The 16,760-nt window shown below is 50.8% G+C and overlaps 1 protein-coding gene and 1 long non-coding RNA gene across 5 annotated transcripts in view; one reads left to right on the top strand and one right to left on the bottom strand.

Moving 5' to 3' along the window:
• The window catches only part of LOC118008166, an 11,304-nt gene extending 10,994 nt beyond the window's left edge, over positions 1–310 (bottom strand). The window contains exon 1 of the long non-coding RNA XR_004678600.1: positions 138–310. This is a non-coding gene — a long non-coding RNA (uncharacterized LOC118008166). The remainder of the gene's footprint in view (positions 1–137) is intronic.
• The window catches only part of TTC7A (tetratricopeptide repeat domain 7A), a 116,891-nt gene continuing 100,145 nt past the window's right edge, over positions 15–16,760 (top strand). The window contains exons 1-4 of one of the 4 annotated variants that reach the window (XM_035001623.1): positions 175–291; positions 8,471–8,634; positions 13,703–13,871; positions 15,422–15,479. In XM_035001623.1, the coding sequence (XP_034857514.1) occupies positions 13,770–13,871; positions 15,422–15,479 (160 nt within the window). In that variant the 5' untranslated portion in view covers positions 175–291; positions 8,471–8,634; positions 13,703–13,769. Of the gene's footprint in view, positions 292–8,463; positions 8,635–13,702; positions 13,872–14,114; positions 15,480–16,760 lie in introns of those variants that run through there. The other 3 variants (XM_035001621.1, XM_035001624.1, XM_035001622.1) reach the window with 3 other exon arrangements.

Here is a 16,760-nt window from a genome sequence, read left to right as displayed (position 1 = left end):
CCCGCGCCCCCGCCGCCCCCGCCCGCGTGTGCGCCCCAGCCGGGACGCCGCCCCCGGCCGGGTCTCCACTTCTCGGCCGCACCTCCCATGACAGCGCCCGCGCGAAGATGGCTGCGAAGGGCGCGCACGGCTCCCACCTGAAGATGGAGAGCGAGCTGGAGCGCTGCCGCGCGGAGGGCCACTGGGACCGCATGCCCGAGCTGGTCCGGCAGCTGCAGACGCTGGTCATGCCCGGCGGCGGAGGCAACCGGCGAACCAGCCCGAGCGCCGTGTTCACCTCTCTGGACACCGGTGAGTGAGGGAAGTGCTGGCTTCCGAGCACCCGGCGCGCGAAACGCGCCTCCTCCTCCAGGAAGCGGGCCCCGACTGCCCCCGGGGCCGGCGACGGCCGCCTTCGGTATTACCCTTCCTGTAGTGCTGGTTGTAGGAGCAACCAGGGTAATTAGGAAGGTTCTTATGCCCCAGGAGAAAAACCACATGCAGGTTTGGGCGCTTTCGGGGAGAGAGAGAGAGAAACGGCTCTCGCTCCCTGCCCTTTGGGATCATGTGGGCAACTTGGTCTACTGTGAAATGGTGGTATCGGCACGAATCAGCCCAGGGCAAGGGCTGGACTCTTGCGCCATCCCTCCACCCCGCCCCCGGTCCCGCAACTCCACCAGGTGAAGGCTATTTGTCTCTGCTTGCCGTCCCCTCCTTCCCCCCGCCCCCGAGTCCAGTTGACAACGGTGCTCTGTCCACAGCAGACAGGGTTGCATTGGCGAGCGCGCGTTGCGGGGGGGGGGGGGGGGGGGGAAGTGGGAAAGAGGCCTGGTAAGCCTCAGTTTCCTCATCTGTGGTTGGACTCGGGACCCATCTAGCCCTGGCACTCGGTGGCCTTGGCAGTAGGGCTGGTTTGGCTGGGCTGGGCTCTTATAACTGGGGCGGGAAAGCACCCTGATGTGGCAGTCTGGGAACACCCCGCCCCAGTCTCCAGCCTCAAATCCTGTTCTGGTGCCCACAGCTCAGCCTGGAGAGCCTTCCCTGAGCCCTCTTTGTGCACCACCCCTTTAGAGCCTTGTGGAAGGAGGCAAGGAGTCAGTGAATGCAGATATGAAGAGGTTTAAAGACTGCCCAGCCTGTGGAATCATCATAATAATAATAGTCATAGCTAACACTTACCCAGCACTCACTGTGTGCCAGGCATTGTCCTACTAAGCACTTCAGTCAACTCATTAATTCCTCCCAGCAACCCCATGAAGCAGGCACTCTTGTTTGCCCCACTTGCAAGTAATGGAAACAGAGACCCTGAGAAGTTAAATAACTTGATCATCCAGTCAATAAGTGGTAGAAGCAGGATCTGAACCCAGGCTTCTGAGTATATCCTTTTAACCACTCGCACTGTTACCTCTTAATGATGTGTAGCACAAAATCCCAGCCTGAGGAGTTGCCTAAAGGGATGGCGGGGCAGAGAGGTGACCAGAGGGCAATCGTGTGGTAGATGGAGGAGCTCAGAGGAAAAGGAGTTTTGGGGAAGCGGCAGAATATGTGCTGGCCTCAGGCTGGTATTGGGAAGGGCAGAGTGTGTTTGCCCAATGAGGAGGGAGGATAGAAGGACACTGAGGGGGCTAGGGTGACAGAGACGGGCGGACAATCAGGTTGGGGCTTTGAGATCAGTCTGAGCATGGCAGTGAGGGGGAGTGGCCAGAGCTAAAGGGAGAAGCAGGTGAACCCTCCTCTCCCAGGGCAGAATAGAGAGATTGCAGGTGCTCCTTCTGTCCCCTGTGAGGGGCAATGTAGTGGGGTGGGGCTTCTGAGGGTGGGAATGGAAACGGACCCACACAAAGAGCACTGGGGCCTGGGTGAGTTATGGGAATCTGAGTAAGGTTGGCCCCACAGAGGAACATGCTGGGCCAAGACAGGAACCTGACCTCCTCAAATTCATATGGGTCTATATTTCCTAAACTGCTTTTTAGAGGTCTCAAGGAGATTACAAAGTTAATTGGTATCCCAAGAAGAAAGAACTTAGGGAGCCCAAAAAGTAAAGAAACTGGACCTAATAGATTCAATAGTGGTAAACAGACTTTTTTTTTTAACTGTAGGACTTTTCAGAGCCTTTATGTTTTTTGTTTTTTTTTTAAAGATTTTAGTTATTTATTTGAGAGAGAGAGAGAATGAGTGAGAGCACGAGTGGAAGAAGGGGCGAGGGAGAAGCAGACTCCCCGCCAAGCAGGGAGCCCGATTTGGGGCTTGATCCCAGGTCCCTGGGATCACAACACAAACTGAAGGCAGACGCTTAACCGACTGAGCCACCCAGGCGCCCCTTCAGAGCCTTTAATATGTTCACTTGCCTATGATGTACAAGCCAAGGTTGGAGTATAAATAGCACATTTTTCAAACTTGCCTTGACCATATTCTATGAAACATTATTGGGAAACACTGATATGATACAGTTTATAAATGGTATGGTATGGTTATAAAATGCTTTCCCTATTTTTTTTAAATTCTTGTAAACAACCTTATGGGGAGAGCAGGAGTTATTGTCTCCATTTTAGACATCAGGACACCAAGGCCCAAAGAGGTCACATAATGTGTATGTGGCAAAGCCTCAGTTCCTGCCACCAAGTCTACTACTAGGGAAGGTGGGGCGGGGCATGAGGCCCCTGGCTTGGCTTCACTGTGGGGACTGCCTGGCACAAGGAGGGAGACTGAGGGGTGCAGTGGGGTCTCTTCTGCCAACTTTTGAGTTTGGTTCTGCAAATGCTTTTTCTCCCACTGTTAAATCTGGATACACTATCCCAACGCACACGCAGGCACACACACAGATGCACACGAGGAAGGAAAATAAATGACTCCCAAACCTATGCGTAGAGCATTTTTTGGATTGTCTGCTATTTTGATTCTCTCCTCAGGGTTCCTTGATCACCCGAGGGATTGAGGGCCTGTTTTTTTGGAGCTGTATAGCACTGACCCCCTTCAACCCAGGAGGGAGATTCTTATTGTACAACTTGGCCTATTAGACTCTTACAGTCAGTGTCTAGAAGCTTCAACAGTTACCTATGTGGGGAGAGGAGAGGGAACGTATTGAGAGGGGGAGCCAAACCCCAGTTGAACCCCATTTTACAAACTGAGGCCCTGAGCCCTGCTTGTATCTGCAGGGTTTCCTACAGAAACTAAAAACCACTCCCAGACCATCTATTTCAGTCCAGGGGGCAGGAGGGGAGGACCCTCTGGGGGGTCCTCTTTGGGGTCTGGTGAGAGTGAAGGGTCAGGAGATGCTCAGGCAGAAGGGCCCTTCCCCCCTCTTCTCTGGGGAGGCTGCTCCTGCCCAGGGGGAAGATAGTTGCCACTGTTTGTACATTTTCTCTCAAACGCATCCGGTTTAGATTTGGTCAGGATGGAGCAGGGGAACCCCAGAGTGTGGCTGGCTGTGATGGACTTGGTTCATGTAAAAACAAAGAACACATCCAAGTGGCTAAAGAAAAAGAAATGAATACTATGAAAAATTTCCAAAACCTCAGAAAAGCAGAACAATGAATATCATGTATCCATTAACCAGCGTCAGTGGTTATGAACTCAAGAATGATCTTGTTTGAGCTACACCCCAACCTATCCCCGCCCCCCGCACTGAATACCAAAGTAGGTACTTATTAATAAGAACTCTTTTTTTCTTTCAGTTGCGAAGAGATTTTTTTTTTTTTTTTTTTTTTTTTTTTGAGAGAAAGAGAGAGAGACAGAGAAACAGCATGAGAGGGGAGAGGGTCAGAGGGAGAAGCAGGCTCCCTGCTGAGCCGGGAGCCCGATGTGGGACTCGATCCCAGGACTCCGGGATCATGACCTCAGCCGAAGGCAGTTGCTTAACCAACTGAGCCACCTGGGCGCCCGCGAAGAGATTTATTTACAGTAGTGTGTAAGCACATACATAAAGAAGTGGTGACCATCAGGAGCCAGTGCGGGATCCTTAAAAAAAAAGTCATTTTTCTTAATTAAGATCAGAGATCTGTTACATTAAAGGAATTCTAAAGAGAAATTAGGATTTCAGTAAGTCAGAATGTCATGGACAAGATGATTTTGTGTGAGATGGGATGATGGTTTAGATAGTGGGTTGAAATTTCTTTCTCTCTCTCTCTCTCTTTTTTTTTTTTTTGCAGTTTTCTATTTTTATGTAATCCATTGTATAATCCTTTCTTTTTTGGCCAAATAAGATCTCTTTTGAAAAAACAAAACCATAATGCCATTATCACACACACCACCCCCCAGTTTTAATGATTTAATTTTACAGTTCATTTGCTACAATTGGGAATCCTACACATTGCATTTGCCTGGTAGTTTGGGTGTCTCTTTTCTCCCCCAGTATTTTTTTTACGAAAATTTCAAACATTCAGCAAAATTAGACTATACTTACTTTATCACATGTCTGCTCCTCTATTTATCCATCCATCTAGAGTCTCTTAATCTGTAGTCACCCCCATCTTTTTTTTTTTTTAACTAAATGATTTTTTTTTTTCCCTCAACTGGAGATTGTTCTGAGCATTTCTTCAGTTGGAGTTAGAGGGGGTGTATTCGAGGCAGGTGGCCTCTCACTAGTTTTGGCCTCTTCCTCCTCTCTCTGTGGTTAGAAGCTCCCAGCCCTCTGCGGTCCTGTGTGGTAAGCAGCTGCAGAGACCACTGTGTCCCCATTTGACTTTGTGGGGAAGGGCGTACCTGGCCGGCCCCAGGTTTCTGACTGCGGATCAGCAGGCTGTGGAGAGGGGGCTCCGCCCTGCAAATGTGGTTTCTGGGGAAGGGGCAGGTATCTTTGAAGTGGGTCCCTGTGACCTGGCACCCTGAGAGCAGATGGGAAGCTAGCTGCCAGAGGCCTTCAAAACCAGGTGGGTCGGGAATCTGAGGGGACATTCAGTGGTGGCCTCCTCTGGGCCTCTGCCCAGGGCAGGGGGCTGGGCTGGGCTGCACGAATCCGTGCTCAGGCTTCCAGAATCTGTTTCACTGTCAGGAAAGTCTTCCTAATGCCTCCTGGGAGGGGAGAAGCTGGAACACTTTACCCAAATCAGGATAGGGAGTAGGTTTCAGACAAGATGATAAAAAGCCATGTTTTACCTTCAGAGAAGGAAGAACAAGAAAGCCTCGAATCCATTTGGATTCTTATTGAACAACTGGAAATCTAGAACTTTTAATTCTAAAATAGTCTTCGGTCCCATAGATTGGCCAGTTGGGAATGGTGGGATGGCCAGAAGAAGGGGAAGGAAGGCAGAGTAGAGAGGGAAGCGATGTGGGCAAGGAAGAAAAGAAAGGCAGTTCAGTTCCCAACACCTACTGAATGTCTGCTAGACCAAACACAGACCCTGGGTCGGCGGTGAAGGGGCAAAAAGGCTTGAGAAAGACCGGAAGTGTTAATTTATAGAACAGTCTGAAACTCACAGGTATGTGACAGTAGGAACAATTCTTATCCCTGCCCTTGGAATTGCTATTGGAATTCCTATTTGAGAGTCCTATTACTTGGAATTACTATTACCCTTGAATGTACGGTTTACAGCCCTTAGACTTCTTTATTTCTTTTTTTTTTAAAGATTTTATTTATTTATTTGAGACAGAGAGAATGAGATACAGAGAGCATGAGAGGGAGGAGGGTCAGAGGGAGAAGCAGACTCGCTGCCAAGCAGGGAGCCCGATGCGGGACTCGATCCCGGGACTCCAGGATCATGACCTGAGCCGAAGGCAGTTGCTTAACCAACTGAGCCACCCAGGCGCCCTGACTTCTTTATTTCTAAACTACCAGAAGCTCTGCTCTGCATGGGATGCAGGGGAGACAGCCTGTCTGGTGGCTATGTCGTGGAATGTGGTATTTTGTTGTTGTGGGCTGGGACCATAGCAATATTGCATATCTTTATTACCGTCTATAAAATGGGAGTAATATCTACCTTTTAGGGCTGTGCAGATTAAAGAATACTGTATAATAAAGTACTTGGCGCTCAGTAGGCCCTCAGCAAATATTGACCCCTCTTTTGCAGTAAAAGGGGTCCGGGCAGTGCTTCTCAAGCGATATGTGGTGAGGGATGACTTTCATGTTTTGTTGTGAGAGGCCTTTTTTTTAATTCCCAATTTGTTGGGTTCTGATACTTTTGTAAGATACACAAACTGCGGCCTCTCAGCTTTTTTTTTATTATTCAAGTCAGCGGATTCAAAATTATTTTGTCACATTATTATCAATTGGGTGACAGACACAGACCCACCACAGTCCACCGACCACACTTTGAGCAGCTCGTGTTCAGAGGACACGCCCCTTCTTTTGAGGAGAGGTGTGTGCCCTGCAGAATATTTCCAGATTCAGGGTTGCTGGGAAGGAAGCTGGTTTCTCTGGGCTTGAAAGGAACAACAGAGCCAGGTCGTCTGGGGGGAGCTCTGCAGTCAGCAGTTGGGTGGGCCCAGTAGGGAGCTGCAGGTGAGCGAGGAACCAGCCCAGGAGGGACTATGGAGGGAGGGCCTCAGTTCCCTCAGAAGGAGCAGGTTCCTGACTCTACCTCTGGTTGAACAGGTGCAAACCCGGTTGGAGAGGGAGAGCCACTTGCCCTGTGGCCCACAGCTCGGGAATGCTGCTCAGGCCCCCAGCACTCAGCAGCCCAGCCCTCCTCCTAGCTGACATTTGGAAATGGAGAAGATTGCTTTTCATTCTTGTGTTGACTTGGATTTTATTTTTGACTAGATGATATATTCCCATGGGTCAGCCTTCCAAAGGGACCCAAAAGTAAAGAGGGAAAAGCCTCCCTCCGTCTCTGCCACCTTCCCCGTAAGCCAGAAAGGACATCGGATATGTATGTATCCTGTCACGTGTTTATACATAAACACACGTTTTGTGTCCACTGTGTGCACTCTGCTTTCTTACTGACTTGTCTTGGAGTTCATTCTTTAACAGCACAGACAGGGCTTCTCGTTCCTTTCTGTGGCAGCGCTATCCCTTTTTATGGAAGTGCTATGCTTTATTTAATCAGCCTCCTGTTGATGGACACAGAAGTTGTCTCTAATTTTCTGCTATTATAAAAAACGCTGCGGGAGTGACCTTACACACACATGCCAAGACCTCTGTAGCAGTGGGATTGCGGAGTCGATGGGGTGCACAAACATAATTTTTATATACGTCATCAAATCGCCCTTTCTAGAGGTGCCACCAACTTCTGCTCTACCAGTGATGGATGATAGCTTGGACAAAGTACTTTTTTGGCCATTTCCTCCAAATGTTAATTTTCAAAATCATGAGGGAGACCGCAAAGGATCACCGACAGGCTGTGGTGTCCTCAGAGGGAAAACCTCCAGGGACTGTTCTCTGGGATCTGAGCTTTCGGGCTGTTCTCTGCGGGGAATCTCCTCTCTGCGGAGAGACTCTTCAGAGGCCTGCAATTTGGGGTCCATGGCTTTGAGTTGTGAGCAAACTGCAGTGGTCCTGAGAGCAAGGAGTGAGTGGCATTCCTGGGTGGGTCTAAGAATGCCATCCTGGCAAGTAGAAAGAGCTCTGTGAAGGCTGGGGACCAAGCAGACCTTCCCGGAGGCATTTTGGGTTGGCACGTGACTCCCTGAGCCTCTTGGCTTCCTCACCCAGGCGTGAAGAGGATCCAGTTCACTTGGCAGCTATTTGTTGGGCACTTCTGTTGAGTGGTGGGCCTGGTCCTCACCCTGGTTGCAGGGGAGGGGCAGTGAACCAGTCACACTGAGCACAGCCACCCAGGTGTGGTTGTGAAACCACGCTCGACCTCAAAGCCCTGGGGATCCCACCCATTCCCCTGTCACCTCTGCTGTAGGTAGCAGGAATGTGGTGGTCCCAAGCCTGGAGTTTTTGGTGCTGTGTGGGGACGGGTGGGGAGGTGGCAAATAGAACCAAACAGTACAAACTCCCCTTCCAAGCGGTGAGGTCTGGAGATGGGCTGACATATGTGTGAGAACTCCAGAGAGTGCCAGGACTAGGCATGTCCAAGGCTTTGCCCTGCTACACCACTACATCTGCTTCTCCTACGTTGCTAAGTTAGCCCTGGTTATGTTAAAATATCGTAAAAATGGAGAAAACCAACTATGGTTACACGGAAATTAGGAGCTCACGAAAAGGCATTAAGCCATCTCCTATATTTTTCCTCTTGGGTTGTTTTGGGGGCGGAATTCCTTCTTGGTCTAAGAACTTATTACCCACAATGGGGCCTGGGTGTGACTTTGTCCCTCATTTTAAATTCTGAAATTCTGGGAATTTGTCCCAAGTCTGGGAACTTTGCCTCTCCAGCCACTAAACTGTAGAAAATAAACCCAAAGGGGCAATTTGTACTGTAAGCATGATAGAATGCCTGTGTTTTTTTTTTCTCTCAGGGCTGTTTAACTTTATGAAAACTGGGTCTTTATTTCTTTCTCCGACTTGGGCTGCTCGTGTGCTGGGGCAGGGGTGGCTGGGTGGCTTCAGGGACGTGGGCTAGTTTCAGGGGATCTACCGTGTTCAGGGGATCCCTGCCCTGTTTTTCAGATGACTTCGGGAAGTTGCTCCTGGCCGAGGCCCTCCTGGAGCAGTGTTTGAAGGAGAACCACGCCAAGATAAAAGACTCCATCCCTTTGCCTGAGAAGAATGAGCCGAAGATGAATGAAGCCAGAAACCATCTGAGTAGTATCCTTAACCACGGGAGGCTGTCTGTAAGTGGTCAGCCCCCTCTGCTCTTCTCTCTCCTGCCTCCCATCTGCTGTCAAGCAGAGTCCCTGAGTCATCTGGTCATCTGAGCAGCAAGGCTCCCTTAGAGGTTGGCTTTGCACTGTTTAGGACAGTGGCCACCAGCCGCATGTGGTTCTCGAGCCCTTGAAATGGGGCCAGTCGAACCTGAGATGTGCTGTAAGTATAAAACATACATTGGAATCCGAAGACGTAGCACGAAATGAATGTTAAAGATGATTAATTCTTTATATTGATTATGTGTTCAGATGATAATATTTTGGATAGACTAGGTTAAATAATATATCTTATTAACATTAATTTCAGCTATTTTTGCCTTTTTATTTTATTTTTTAAAAATATTTCTTTTATTGGGGCGCCTGGGTGGCTCAGTCATTAAGCGTCTGCCTTCGGCTCAGGTCATGATCCCAGGGTCCTGGGATTGAGCCCCATATCGGGCTCCCTGCTCAGCGGGAAGCCTGCTTCTCCCTCTCCCACTCCCCCTGCTTGTGTTCCCTCTCTCGCTGTCTCTCTATCTGTCGGATAAATAAAATCTTTAAAAAAAAAAATTCTTTTATTTATTTTTTTAAAGATTTTATTTATTTGAGAGAGAGTGAGAGAGAGAGAGCACAATCAGGGGGGAGGGGCAGAGGGAGAGGGAGAAGCAGACTCCCCGCTGAGCAGGGAGCCCAACGTGGGGCTTGATCCCAGGACTCCAGTATCATGACCTGAGCCAAAGGCAGTTGCTTAACTGACTGAGCCACCCAGGCACCCTATTTTTGCCTTTTTTAATGTGACTAGAAAAATTTAAATTATACATGTGGTTTAAGTTATAGTTCTATTAGACAGCATTTGGTTGACTGCGCCTGGTCCTTTGGGCTCTTTGGGGGTCCCAGGGCAATAAGACCTCAGTGAGCCCATGATCCGGTTGGAAACAGGGAAACGTGAAGTTGGCTAGCGACAGAAGAGCTCGGAACAGGGCAAGCCAGTTTAAGTCTATGTGCATTTATTGAGCACCTACTGTATAAAAGGCACCAAGGGGAGGTATGGAGGGAAATATAGTCAGCTCTCTCCAGACCTTTGCTGCTTCAGGCATGGTCCACCCACCTGCAGTATGGGTGTCATCAAGGGAATGCAAAATCTGGATCCGAATCTTCATGTTAACAAGCTCTCCCGGTGATTTCCTGTGTATATTCAAGTTTGAGATGGATCTGGATTACAGTGTATCCTGAGCTATAATAGAGGTCTGGGTATGTCATTAGAGACCCAGAGAGGACATGATTTTTCAAAAGATGTTCCAAAGTAATGTATTTACTGACTTAAACATTTATGGTGGGACGCCTGGGTGGCTCAGTCAGTTAAGCATCTTCCTTTGGCTCAGGTCCTGATCCCAGGGTCCTGGGATCGAGTTCCACATCGGGCTCCTTGCTCAGCGGGAAGTCTGCTTCTCCCTCTCCCTCTGCCTGCTGCTCCCCCTGCTTGTGCTCTCTCTCTCTCTGTCTCTCTGACAAGTAACTAAATAAAATCTTTTTAAAAAAAAAAACCATTTATGGTGACAGAGTGCACAAGGCATTATACTCCGAGGACACTAAAAATGAATCCAGCATGGACCCTGCCCTCAGGGAGGTTGCAGGTTTACTGGGAAAATAAGTCCTCCTGGCAAATTGTCCTAGGTGGACTATGACACATGCCACAGGAGTATTGTACATGAAGAGGCAAGTTCAAGGGGGATACTGCCTGGGGTGAGGTGGGGAATCAACCCAGGGTGATGGTAGTACTAGAATTGGACTCTTTGCGGGGGGTGGGGTGGCTAGACCTTGAAGGTGGGGGGAGGGTATTAACATACAGAGATAGGATAGGGCATTCCAAGAAGGAAGCAATATATCATTTAATGATTCCTCTTATAAGATTTTCATTAAAGTACGTCAATCAGCAGGAACGAAAGGAATGGTGAGAAATTAGGTTATAGAGGTACTTTGGGGCCAGTGAGCGGGGACTGAAATACCAGGCCAAGAAGTGTGGGGCTTTTTCTGTGGGGGAAGTGTACTGGGAGTTTAAGGATATTGCCTTCAGACTCCTCAGCAGGGATTATTGTAGCTCTGGGAGGTTTTGTATTGCATTAAATAAACTAGCTGTTTGACCTGGAGCATGTCCCCTGACCTCTTGGGCCCTCCAGTTCCTCATCTGCCAGTCAAAAGGGCTGGACTTGATTAATGGGTCCCAAGCTTCCCCTCCCCCTACAAAACCCCTTTTAACTTTGTTTCTTTTCCAGACTCCATTAACTATTTAAAAATTGCTTTTACAGTAAGATGACTCAGGCTTATTGTTAACAAGTCATTAAATAAACGAGCAGTTTGACTAATAAATAAAAGTTCTTGTTTGCCACCCCCATGCCCAACCCCATCCCCAGAGTTCAGCGCTGGTCACCATTTGGTGTGTGTCCTATGCGCCTTTCTCTGTGCATTAACGAACACACATACACACATACTGGGCTTTCTTTTCTTACTAGAGTCATAGGATCCATATTTGACAAGAACTTTCACTTGGAGCTTTCCCCATGCCAATACTTCATTCTTTGGATTGGCTGAATAGCATCCACATGTACTATCAGGAAAATCATTTGTATGCCAAATCACATTTCTGGAGAACAAATTTTACCGTGCTTTATTAATCAAAGACATACACAGGCACCAATAGCACTCAGATAGTCACGGTTATCCAGGCCAAAGCCAAAAACTTGATGTTGATTAGGCACAATAAAATATTAAAAGTAGTTTGTGCGATTCTCTGTTTTAGCCTGAAGGCCAGGGTGTGCCTGGGGGACGGTGTTTCCTGGCAGCAGATGAAGCCCCAGCTGGAGTGCTGAGTATCCTGAGTAGCTCTGATGAGATGGGGGGAGAGGTGCGCAAGGTGCATTAAATAAACTAGCTGTTTGACCTGGAGCATGTCCCCTGACCTCTTGGGCCCTCCAGTTCCTCATCTGCCAATCAAAAGGGCTGGACTTGATTAATGGGTCCCAAGCTTCCTAGAAGCCTCCCTGAGTACCAGGGGACTTCTGCTGCTGCTGAACTCCTCTAATGCGTCTGCCAAGTGGACCCATTCAGGGAAGCTCTTTAAGTAGTGTAAATTTAGCATATGAGGCACTCACATTGTCCTTAATTTTTCCCCAGCTTGGTGGAAGCTCTGTTGTGAGCTGCCATTGGTCCAGCAGGAACCACCACGAGCTACACCCTGTCATCACACCCTGAAGTGTGTCCTTCTGAGCTCAGCTGCCCTTCTCCACATTTACAGTGGGGCAGGATAATAATGTCAATGACTCATGCCCTGTATTTATCTAACTCCTTTCTAAAGAAAAGTTCAAAGCTCTTTTCTGGACTTGCATTACTCTGATGCTCTTGGCATTGCTGTGATGGGAGGTGAGGGGTGGGTATCACTGTCTCGCCCTCACCAATGGTGAAAATGAGCCCGAGCAGTGAGAAAATGGGCCTGTGGCTTGAAACCAATATGGGGAACAGCAGAATCTTTGCCCAGCTACAGAAGACCATGGGCCACAAGGTTCTGGGAATGCATAATTTGTGGCCCTGGTGGAGGGAGTAGGTGGTCTATTTGGGGACACTAGCAAATGCACTTGAAAAATTCAGCCTTGGAGAGTTAACCAATAGTTGGAGCAGGTCAGGCCTACAGAGGCTGAGTGGGTCCACTTGGCAGATGCATTATAGGAGTTCAGCAGCAGAAGGAATCCCCTGGGACTCAGGGAGGCTTCTAGGAAGTGGTGGGCCTGAGCAAGCTCCCAAAGGATGGAAGAGGATCTGGATAGACCTAGGGGAAGGGGGAGACTGTTCCAGACAGGGAGCTATGTGAGCAAAGGCAAGGGAAAAATGTATATTTACAATGACTAAAACACCAGTGCAAAGGAGAATTTGGCTTTGGTGTGTTCCATATCTCTTGGTTGGCTTCTGAGAGGGCAGTAGGTAGTTGGGAGTAGTGGAGGCTTTCCCTGGGACTATAGGTCCCCCAAACTCCAATCTCCCCAGAGGGAAAAAGGGGTGGCACCTTCCTACTGGTGACAGAGGCTTGGGTTGGGGGCCAGCCTGCATCTCCAAGAAGCTTTGTGGACAGAACTGCTGGTGGGTGATGGGGGCCCTGCCCAGAGCCCAGCCCAAAGGGGCGATGGGCCAGCTGAGCACAGAGATAGAGGCAGAGGGCTAGAGAAGTGGTCACGGCAAGTGGGAGATCTTGGAGCAAGGCTGGATGCATGTCCAGGGGCAGGACTTTGGGACAGGGCCAACCAGACTTCCTGGGGCCCAAGGGAGGCCCCAAGAGTCTTTGTATGGGGTGAAGATTGGGGCATAAGCGGCAGTGGAGAAAGAGAGGGAAGAAAACAGGTTTGAATTCAGGCACTTATTCTGCACTTGAGATGAGGACAGTGGCCCAGCAGGCCTTGGCTGTCCTGCCATCCTGTCCCTCTGCTGATGGGGCCATTCTCCCCACACAGGTCCTGCTATTGCGGCTGGGGCTTCAGCTGCTGGCCCCTTACTGCATGGACTCTTTCCACGGCCTTTCACCTCACTGTATATTTGTACAGCTATGCACGTAAAGAGAAACCCCCAGTTATGTGAGCTTCAGGCCCCACAACGTTTGGCTGGGTCCCTGACCCCCGACTCGTGCTGAGAACCAATGCCTGAGTTCCTCAGCACCAGACTGGGGCCGACGCCTCTGGGGCTTCAGGAGAGAGAACACCGAGCCCAGTCTGCAAGCTGCCTGGAGTCTGGTTGGGGACATAAGACACACACACACACACACACACACACACACCGATTAGGCACGCACATAAGAAGTTCAGTGAGAGCCGTAGTGTAAGCCACAGACTGCAGGTGTGGAGAGCAGGGAGATGTCACACGTGCTTGAGGGCCAGGGAGGGCTTCCCGGAGGAGGGGCTCTAGCAAGTCGGCATGGCTCCATGGGAGGAGGCAGGTGTTCCTCCCAGGTTATGGGGTGGGGGTGGGGCAGGGGCTTCCAGGCAGGAGCCTGCTAATGGGTGTGTTGTCCTTACAGCCACAGTACCTGTGTGAGGCCATGCTGATCCAGGGCAAGCTGCACTACGTGGAGGGCTCGTACCGAGATGCCATCAGCATGTATGCGCGGGCCGGGATTGATGACATGTCCATGGACAACAAGCCACTGTATCAGATGCGGCTGCTGGCAGAGGCCTTTGTCATCAAAGGTAGGAGTGGGCCCGGCTGGGGCCCCGGAGAGCGCCAGCCCTGGCTCCCCACCACCACGTTGAGCTCCTGGCACTCTGACCCCCTGTGCCAGGAGCAGGTAGCAGCCGTAGGGGCGTAGACGCCATGTTGGCAGTTGGCCTGCAGGGCTGGTGTCCAGGATCCGTAACCCCTAGTAGCACTCGGGTGCTGGCCCACCGGGTGGACCCAGCAGCGACCAGGCACGCCAGTGCACGCCGGCCGACGGCAGCCACCAGGCCAGATGACAGAGGACTCAGGTTCTCACCTTGGCTCTGTCAAGAACCAGTCACCCAACTGCACATCCTTGGGCAAGTTACTGCTTTGCCTTTCCTGGCCTCAGTTGCCTTATGTGTGAAACAGAGTTGTAATACCTGCCCTCACAGGGTTACCACAACCAAGAGGCTGGGTCACAAGGTTGAGAAAGACTTAAACAGTGGGCCATCCCATTGTCCAGGCTGGTGCCGGTGACTGACATTGGCTGCCTGTCGGGTGCTTGATGGTGTAGAGCAGCCTGTCCCTCCTCAGGTATTCGTGGGCACCTGTGGGTGGCTTCCAGGGATGGGCAGGTCAGAACCAGTTCCCAGAGTGAGGGGTGTTCTGGTGAGGCCCGAGGCACACAGGGTCGGTGATGCAGAAATTTCATAACGGGGCTGTGGGTGGTGGCTCACTTGGGACACTATTTAGTGCCATTGAACTGACCCCGAAGGGGTTACATGTTAGTAAAACCCTGACCCCAGACCTTGTGCTTCAGGCTCCTCCTTCCCCAGACCGATGCCCTAAGGGCTGGCCCTTGGTGGCAGTAAGGTGTCCCAGGAGCCCCTCTGCCCAGATTGTTATCAGGAGTCTTAGATGTTTGGTCATTTCCTTATTTCAGCACCACCCAGTCCCCAGAGAAAAGTCTAGACATGCTTACGGCCATAGGGGGATTGGGTGTCTGAGATGGTAGAGTGTTTGTCACCTTCTCTGTTACAGGTAGGGACATTCTCTCCATCTTACACGTGGGGAAACTGAGGCCTAGAGAGGATACATACCTTGTCCAGAGTTGCCCAGAGATTTGGGGTGGAACCAGGATTGGAACCTCCCCTCTGTCTCCTTAGGATCCCAGGGGATTGACTGACATCTGTGCAGGGCACGGCCTCCTTTGACCCTGGCTCTTGCTTGAGGGCTGTGTGTCCACCCCTGGGTCCCATTCCCTTTGGAGAGACTGTTCACATCATCCCAGGAAGTCTGCCGAGATTGTCACCCTGGACAGACGCAGCACCAGCATGTGGGAGGGCAGGTGGCCATGTGGGATGATCCAGTATGTGGGTTCTTCTCCCTTTGCTCTCTCATCCCTTTTTCTGTGCCCCAGCATAGGCCAGTCATGGGGCTGTGCTTCATTTAGCATTTGGGTCTTTTGGGCCTCTTGAAAAACCACTCTGCCATGGACTCCCCAAACCTAACACCCTTCTGTGGGGCCCTTTCCAGCACTTTTTCCTGTAGACTTGGTTCTACCTACTGCTCCCTGTTTCCTGCTCTCTACTCTTTCCAGCACGCCTCCAGCTTCTTGGGGGAACACAGTCCTGGTGGTCAGAGGTCCTGCAGGGGAGGTAAGGAGCCAAGAGCCACCGGTGTGGGCTGCTTGGTCATGGCCTGTGCTAGCTCCCCGCCTCTCACTGACTGCTCGTGGCCCCCCACTTGCCTGCCTCCTCTATGCTTGTCCTCCCTGTCCTGTTGCAGTGACTGCGCCCTGCCGCTTGGCATGCTGAGTTTTACCTGACCCTGTGTGTGCTTGCCATCGTGCATGTGGCCTCCAGGGTGTGCATGATGTTGATTTTCCTGGGTTTGGGGGGACCTAGTGGGTCTTCCCATGCAGAGAGTAGGGGGTGGGGATGGCGGGTCGTGGGGTTGTCTTAATCTGCTGGGCTGCCATAACAAAATACCACAGATGGGCTGGCTGCAAGAGCGGAGATTTATTTCTCAGAGTTCTGGAGGCTGGGAAGTCCAAGATCAAGGTCCCAGCAGGTTCAGGGAGGGCTCTCTGCGTGGGCTGCACATGGCCACCTTCTCGCTGTGCCCTCACATGGCCCTTCCTCCATCTCTCTCTGTCCTCTTCTTATAAAGCCACTAATCCCTTCACCCTCATGACCTCATCTAACCCTGATTACCTCCGGAAGGCACTACCTCCAGACACCGTCACATTGGGGGTTAGGGCTTCGTATGACGTGTGAGCTTGGGGGGGAGATGCAAACATTCAGTCCATCGAGAGGATGGTGGTGGCAGGAGGCCGCAGAATTCACAGAATAATAATAGTTACGAATAATCCCTCACTCCATGCCAGGTACGCCCTGTCCTCACTGAATCCAGCCAGTAACCCTGAGTAGGTGTTCTTTTCATTCCCTTGTTACAGACAAGGAGTTACGGTTGACGAGGTGAAGGGACTCATGGATTTCACTGGAAATGGCAGAGCTGGGATTTGAACCTGGGCAGCCAGAACTCGTAGATACCCCCTGGGAAGGCTGCTCAGAATCCTGGACTGAGGGCGCTTATAGAAGCAGTCTAGGCCAATCTCTCCTGTTACAGACGTGGAAGCCGAGGCTGATGGAAGTGGAGCGACTTAACCAAGGACAGCAGTCGGCTTATGTTTGAACTAGAATGCTCCACCGGAGGCAGCCTCGCAGCTTCAGGCTCTGTCCATCTCCAGGCGGCCGCCTCCAGGAGCCTGCTGGGCCAAGCCATTACACCACGGCTCCTTTACCATTTTGTGCTGGGTTCTGCTTCATGGCTCCACCTTGGTACCATCCAGTGGGGCAGAGGGTTTTCTGGGCACACCTGGCTGGAGGAGGGAGGATGGGGCCATGTGTCATGGGGGAGCCTGAGCAGGCCAGGCC

Source organism: Mirounga leonina, unplaced genomic scaffold (genome assembly GCF_011800145.1).
Source record: "Mirounga leonina isolate KUSES-001 unplaced genomic scaffold, KU_Mleo_1.0 Mir_125, whole genome shotgun sequence".
Lineage (NCBI taxonomy): Eukaryota > Metazoa > Chordata > Mammalia > Carnivora > Phocidae > Mirounga > Mirounga leonina.
Note: the sequence above shows the minus strand (reverse complement) of the source record. Positions and strands in the feature narration are given on the sequence as shown.